The sequence below is a fragment of the Gymnoscopelus braueri genome (genome assembly GCF_963280865.1).
Source record: "Gymnoscopelus braueri genome assembly, chromosome: 20".
In the NCBI taxonomy this organism is placed as follows: Eukaryota; Metazoa; Chordata; class Actinopteri; order Myctophiformes; family Myctophidae; genus Gymnoscopelus; species Gymnoscopelus braueri.
Window position 1 is genome coordinate 22,262,533 of NC_137622.1, and position 7,500 is coordinate 22,270,032.

The following is a 7,500-nucleotide window of genomic DNA, read 5'->3' on the forward strand; positions in this document are numbered from 1 at the left end:
CCAAGCCTTTGCTCTGTCCCCTTGCTCGTGTGCGTGTGTGTGCGTGTGCGTGTGTATGCGTCTGTGTCTGTGTGTGTGTGTGTGTGTGTGTGTGTGTGTGTGTGTGTGTGTGTGTGTGTGTGTGTGTGCGTGTGCGTGCGCGTGCGCGCGCGTGAAGATCCATTTAATATTTTTGCTTTATGTAGATTCAACCCGATCTCCAGAGATTACCGTAACATTGCACGGAACGAGTGCACTTCATTCCGTGGATAGCCGCCTCGGAACTCCCGAATTGCGTGCATATGGTACGGCGCTGCCTTTGTGACAAAACCATTTCGGAGGCGCGCAGTCACAGGCGAATTGTCCCCCCGTGAAGGACCACCGAGGGAGCTAAGGCGACCGAGTTGCCGTCCTGAACGGTGGGACATTCGCCTGTGCCTACTCAGCGCCGTTTGAGTTATGTACCGATAGGAACAGAATCGTAAATTTTATTGTGCGGACTGCTCTGCTTCCGGGTTTTTCCGTGTTGCGACTGGTTACGCCCACCGTGGGACTCGCCGTACATATGCACGCAATTTGGGAGTTCCGAGGCGACTATCCACGGAATGAAGTGCACTCGTTCCGTGCAATGTTACGGTATTCTCTGGAGATCAGGCTGGTAGATTCATGTCAGTGAAGATCAACTGTAAAACTCTCCTTTTATTCTCTTTCTCTCTTTCTATTCTCTTCTCCCGTTAATAGCTCCAGACGTGTCTATATGAATTCACCACCACTTTATCTGTTCTTCAAATACCACTTTCTCTTTGTCTGCAGAACATTCAGTCCCTTCCAATTCAAGTAGTGGTGCAAAAAGAATTTCCGCAACTACAAATGAAGCATCTATCATCTATATCATCTATCAAGTAGTTGTTTAGCCTGAGATATACTTCATCATACGACAGTGTCACAGGAAGAAAATAGCCGATCTACAAGCGTACGAGGCACGAAGAAAACTGGCCTAGATTTCCAGTTGACTTGAGAAAGACTTAAGCAGAGCCGTGAAGAACGATAGGAGAGCAGATGAGAACACGATTTCGGCGCCCGCGCGCTTTGCGCGCGAGGGGCACTTCAACTTGAGGTCGCCCTGGGGCACCACATAGTGCTAATCCGGCCCTGACGATGATGTCACATACCAAGAGCACATCTACTGCACAAGCTTATGTCACATATCTGTTGAAAGCTTGTAGATCTGTCACTCGTCCGTCCAGACTACTTTCTGTTCTTTTGGCAGAGGGACACCCTTGCACGATTGAGTATAAATTATGCAAAGGGAACTATGATATAGGATACACAGGAACAGTGCAGTGCATCCATGATAAAGTCATGGAAACCGAAAGAAGCACTACAGGAATTAGGTGTAGCAATCAGATGGGTGGTGCACACACAGATATCTGCAAACACACATGTAATGTGTATTACATTACCAGCATTTGGCTGGTAAAAAAAGGGCAACACTGTTAACACTCTCACACAGCACATTCAACCACACATCCACACACTGCAGACTTGACTGCTACTGACTACAGATTTTGTTTATTGCCTCAGTCAGTCAGTCAGTCTGCCAGTCTGTCTGTCTGTCTAATCCTCATTTGTCTCCCTCAGTGGGTGACCATTGGCACATGAAGACCGTGAGGAAGCCTGTTTTTCACTTTCCCCCCCAAAATATGTGTGTAAAGGAAATCCATAAGAATTCATTGATCTGTTTTCAAGCAGTGGGGAACCTACATAACCTATGCAGATTATATCTAGAATCCTAACCTCTCCTCCCTGTGTGTTTATGGAATTAGTTTGTCCATCACACTAACAATCAGGTCTATGTTTTGCAGCAGTGGATTAAATACAGTACATGTAAAACGATTAGACTGGCAAATTAAATCAAATTTGATTTCTTTTTTCGAAGCACGGCATGCTGGGAGCATGGGGTTCTGATTAGTTGTAGAGAATAAGGATGTAACGACATCAGAAAATCACGCTACAATAATTATAACAAGTCCATGATTGATACGACATTTATCACAATATTAAAAAAACTCCCCTTAAAACATTGCTGACAGGAGAAGCCATTTGGCACATCAGCACCCAGAATTTATACAGCATATGTGCAACAAATCTGAGTTGTCTCTCCACCACTCGAGTGGACAGTACAGAGAGTCTCTACAGCCGTGATGGAATTTTATACTTCGGCGCAGACTCCTAAAGCCATCATTGTCGACCACAGAAAACTGCATTAAGTCTTTGGCTATAATATTCACAGATGCATCTTGTTAATCCTTCAGGCCAAATGTATATCAATGTAGGGGTCCTTGGCATGAAAAGGGTTGAAAACCACTGGTCTAGAGCCATATCACATGTAACGAACCACTTGGAGTGTGGCATTCTTACCTGTTGTAAAGAAGGATGTCGGGTGTCCAGATCTGGTCTGAGGGGAATCGTAGGTTCTGGACACCAGGGTAGTTGTCTGGATTCCAGCTCAGGTAAACATCAGTCCAGTACTGAAGAAGGGGAGAAAAAATGTGTAAAACATGTAAAACATACATTATAACTAACAAAGGAACAACTATGATTATTGAATTACAGGACTTCCGTTCTGCATACACATAACTCCTGTGTTAAGCTGAGTCAACGGCCACTAATTGTTTGCCCCTAGTGGGCATGTTACTAAAATGCAAGCTGTGTTCAAATGTAATCCCCTCAGGAGCACCAACAACCTCAAACACCTTGCATCAAGCTTTATTTTTCATTTAATGATATTGTTTGTAGGATTTCTCTGTTCTAATACAGAGAGATAGTTGGTGCTCCTATAGGCTTTTAAGATTTTAAACAGCTTATCACATAAAATAGAAGACGAGACCACAATGGACCTTTTTCAAGGATGGGTTGTGACAAATGCACATTATATTTATCTGCTTGATCTATGGGTGTTATTATATACGTGTGATATGTAACATCTGACCTACTTATGCATGTCATTATATACGAGTGATATGTAACATGTTGGACTCGATGAGCTATATGGACATTTCCAATTCACGTGAGGGTAATTGGTCTGATCAGTGGGTGATTGAATGATTTGCGCCACCCGACTTTACAAATAGAAGGTGTGGTACTGGGGGGAGGGGGGAACAAACAAACCTGTGTACCGGTGGGAACGGGTGGAATCGAGAGGAGATCTCCTGAGCGCCAGTGTTACTAGTTTAAGTTGTAAAGTTTTAACTAAACAGTAGGCTGCAGCCAAGACGCAAGAAACAGCGAGCCCAACGGAAGAGGAACAGTCGTTGCTGCCGTGGGGTTACAATCGCGCTGGATTTATGAATGGACCGCCGATCACTGAGAGGATTCTGACGGAGCCGCGGTGAGATAAATCCATATTTCTGTTCCTGAGGATTACAAATTGTGGGGTACCCCGAACTTTAAGTTACCTTCGGACCGCGACGTGCGGAAGATCGTTATCGTTTCATTTGGATATAAGGACTAATACTAATAGACTTACTCGAGAGCGTGGGAAGAATAGGCCGTTTGGACAGTAGCACGTGAACTGTTGTTATTGTTTGGAGCGTCGGTCTGCGGTGGCGTTCACCCTTACGTCCGAGTAGTTTGTTTATTGTTTGTATTTGAATGAGATTGTGATCAGAAGGAGCTTGTGAAAGAAGTATTGTTTTGTTTATCTGTTTGTTTATTTATTTTGTTTACTAGGGAAAGAGTTAGGGACAGAAGTTTATTTAAAAGCCTGAAGTGTATTATTTATTTACTAGTTTAATTTGTCAATTGCTTATTTTGTGGCTTAATTATTAAATTAATTTCAGTTAAAAACCTGTCGATCCCGTTGATTTTCCTTTAGTTAAGAATTAGCCTTTCAAGGTAAAGGCCGATTGTTACAGGGTAATTGGCAGCTGAAGGTAATAACATTAATTGTGTGTATGATTCAATTAGGTGTTACTATGTACCAGCATGGACAAACCCATAAATCTACAGTACATGTATCTGTACTGTTAGTGACATTCATGCTTTTAGTTAATCTGAAGACAGAACTGAAACGTCATTAACTGATGTACAGGTTGGTTCGGCTCCAGGCAATGATTCAGCCTCTGACCGTTGTGACATCATTCTAGTTGACTGGCATGCAAATATGCCTCTATTCCTTCTGTCTCTCTCTTCATCTACAGCTCTTGCCTGATTTATACTTAGTTGCATGCCAGTGTTGCTCACCAAAAGTAGTAGATCTACAGTACAAGCTGGTTATTTTCAGTGAGCGATGCGCAACTAAGTATAAATAAATCTGATTGGCTGGAATAGGCTCTCTACCCGTGCTAAAACGAGCATGACAGCACACCTAGCCATTCTCAAATGACACCAATCAAAATATAAAAGTCAGCTGTGCTGATGAGACGTGTCGGCTGAGTGGCCAGGCTAGCAGTTTGAATGGGAAATCTGGTATTAAATGTTTTTAAATTTCTATTGAATATCTTAATTACAGTGAGATTGAGCTAACAGCTACATTTTGTTTCTCGGTGTGTTCAGCCATCTCAATGTTGGGTCTAGACTGGCTGAGTAAACAGGGACTTGTACCCCATGTATTTCCAGGATAACAGAGGTAACACTCGCAGAAAGGTTGTTATTTTGAGAGCAAAATGCCCAACAATATGAATAATTTTGTTTTATTTCGATGGTAACTATTGTATAATCTCAATATTACACTCACTGTCGTGCTAATAATCACTATGACGCACACCCTCTTGTGTAATATTGCTTAATTAGTCTACTGTCTGCACTCCCATTTCTCTCTCTCTCTCTCTCTCTCTCTCTCTCTCTCTCTCTCTCTCTCTCTCTCTCTCTCTCTCTCTCTCTCTCTCTCTCTCTCTCTCTCTCTCTCTCCTATTCTCCCTAATTGTCCTTCTCCCCTTCTCCCCTGAGTCCTCACTGTCTTTGTAATAATATATTATACTGGTGGTACACTCACCAACTGCAGCCAGGCATTGGTCATCAACACTTGGTTCTTCTCATCCTGACAGCAGAGACAGAGGGAAAGAAAGATGTGAAAAGAGTGAACAACACAGTGTTGCTGGCAGACAGAGGAGAATACAGCTAGACCCACTTCATATTTTATACAGCAATACTGTCAGCTCTGATTCAGTGAAGGTGTCTTACACAGTCGGAATAGAACAATACCAGGCACTGTAAATCTGTGTAAAAACTCACTTTATGCAACCAAACATAGCTCTTACATGGGCTGAGTGGAACCATCATGCATATTTAGGCATTTAAAACATCTGCACAACTAGAAAAGTGTGCTTAGTAGAGCGCAAATCTCTACCAGGAGTCATGCCCTTCCTCCCTCCGTCTCTCTGGGGTATATGTTGGGGTTGTGTGCGTGTATGAAAAGGCATGGGACAATGATGTACTGTATATGATAAAGGACTCTCATTACATCATTACGGTGCAATCAGAGTGATAGGCTGTATGGAATCAAATCTTTGGACAGTAAACACATTGACAAGTAGTGTGGCATGTGGTCAACCCTAGGACAATAAAGCTGAAATTACGATTGTATAGCCTAAAGACCATGCAGTCTTAAACCAGACGTAGCAATAGCATACACGGAGACTGGAAACAAAAGCCTGGGGATTTCAACAGCCCACATATTTGTTATTTATATATAAATATAATACGGCCAAAAGTACATCAAACAACTAATCACTCAGTCAAATAAATACAAACGAAAGAGCTCCAGCATGATAGTTTGTGGGACCAGACCCCTACGGTCTGTTTTGCAAACCTCACAGTAACATGTATCAGTGTTACAACAACATTGGTGCAGGCTGAATTGAATAAACACAAATGTCCGATGCAGAATTGGTTAATTTTTACTTCAGCAATTGATTGATTGGGTTTTGTCTACAGTGATAGATGGTGCCGCACGCACACGCACACACGCACACACCACCGCAAAACAGCCCCACCACCTCCCACTCACAATGCTCCGCTGCTCTCTTCTCCTCTCCACTTCACTTGAAAATTGTCTTTTTAGCAAAGCACCTAACGTTAATGGATCGACATGCCGAATTCTAAAGAATTTCAAGAGGTTGGTGACAGCTCTCGTTTCAACATCACTGAAGCATTAAGCCTGGTGGCTCACCTGGTAGAGCACATGATACGAGTCCTTGCCGCAGCCGGCCCAGGTTCTCCTGCCATTTCCTGTCTCTCTCCAATGTCACTATCGAATTAAGGCTTGACACCCCTCCACCCCCGCAAAAAAAGTTTCCCAGCAAGTTAAGCTACTATCAGGGCTGAGAAAAAGGGAGAAAGGAGAAACGAAAAAGAAAAGAACATGTGATCCTGTGAAACCTGTGAATGTGAACACATGGCAGATGTTTCTCGCATAATGTCTTATATCCTATGATCCATCCAGATGATCAAAGGCACAGTTAGTGCATGATCACAGATTACAAATCCCTGCTCCCTCCACCAACCTGTGCATCTACAGTATGTGTGTTGTCTGTATGCTTGTGTGCATCAGAGTGCAATCATGCATGTAATTGTACTCAGTGGTGTGTTCTAGGTTTTTTTCGGAGGGCATACTATAATTATCCCCTCCCACACGCACGGCACATGCGCGCGCATGCGTGGTCGCCGAATGAAATAACCGCTCTATTGTTAAGTAGTTCATGTGTGAATTACTTCGAAACTCCAATGGCCAAGACAATAGCCACACATAAGCCTGCACCTCAGATGCCACATTATCACATGAAAAAGGCTATTTGAACTGAAGTCTACATTCTTTCTGCCCCCAGCCCCTCCTCCTGCGTATCAGATACGCTTCCTTGGACGGTTTCTGGATGACTATGCTTGGCTACGAAAATGTTCTGCAGGTCACACTACGTATATAGCGTAACACGATAGAACACACCAGTGATTGTACTTGTTCAAGTGTAAACTCATGCAGCGGGGCTGACCCTCTAGCATCTCCTTCAGTTACATTATAATACAATGCTACCTAGATCCTCAAATTCTACAACGGGTGGCCCTTTAAGACTCTTAGTCTTGCTGTATTGGAGAAAATATTTGTACATTTGTAAGCAGGTCATATCAGTTCACTTCACCAATTCAAGGTCAGTGAGTATGCAAGTTCATGAGGCCTTCTATGGAGTTAAAAAAATACATGCATTACGTTGTAATCTCGCTTCTTTGTACACCTAATTAGATCCTCACACACAAACACATAACACACGCAATCCCCATGAGACAAATTTCATCTGTTGACATGATGAAATTGTCCTTTCCTCATCCCATCGCCCACTTTAGTAAGATGATGTTAAATTACTATGCATGAGGGGGTTGGAGAGTCACTCAAAGCTGTCAGGCTCAGGCACCACAGTGACATTAGCAGAAGAGGATCTAATTAGCCAAATGACAATCAGGAAAACAATTGAGATAAAGAGATACCCATGAGATAAAATTAAATCATGCATTCAGCCATGTGCTGCT

At 42.9% G+C, this 7,500-nt stretch overlaps 1 protein-coding gene across 1 annotated transcript in view; it reads right to left on the reverse strand.

Annotated features, from left to right (window-relative positions):
• chrna8 (cholinergic receptor, nicotinic, alpha 8) overlaps positions 1-7,500 on the reverse strand; it is a gene marked incomplete at both ends in the record, with an annotated part of 44,605 nt that overhangs the window by 19,273 nt on the left and 17,832 nt on the right. Inside the window, 2 exons of the mRNA XM_080415523.1 lie at positions 2,401-2,510; positions 4,976-5,020. Of these exons, the coding sequence (XP_080271649.1) occupies positions 2,401-2,510; positions 4,976-5,020 (155 nt within the window). The remainder of the gene's footprint in view (positions 1-2,400; positions 2,511-4,975; positions 5,021-7,500) is intronic.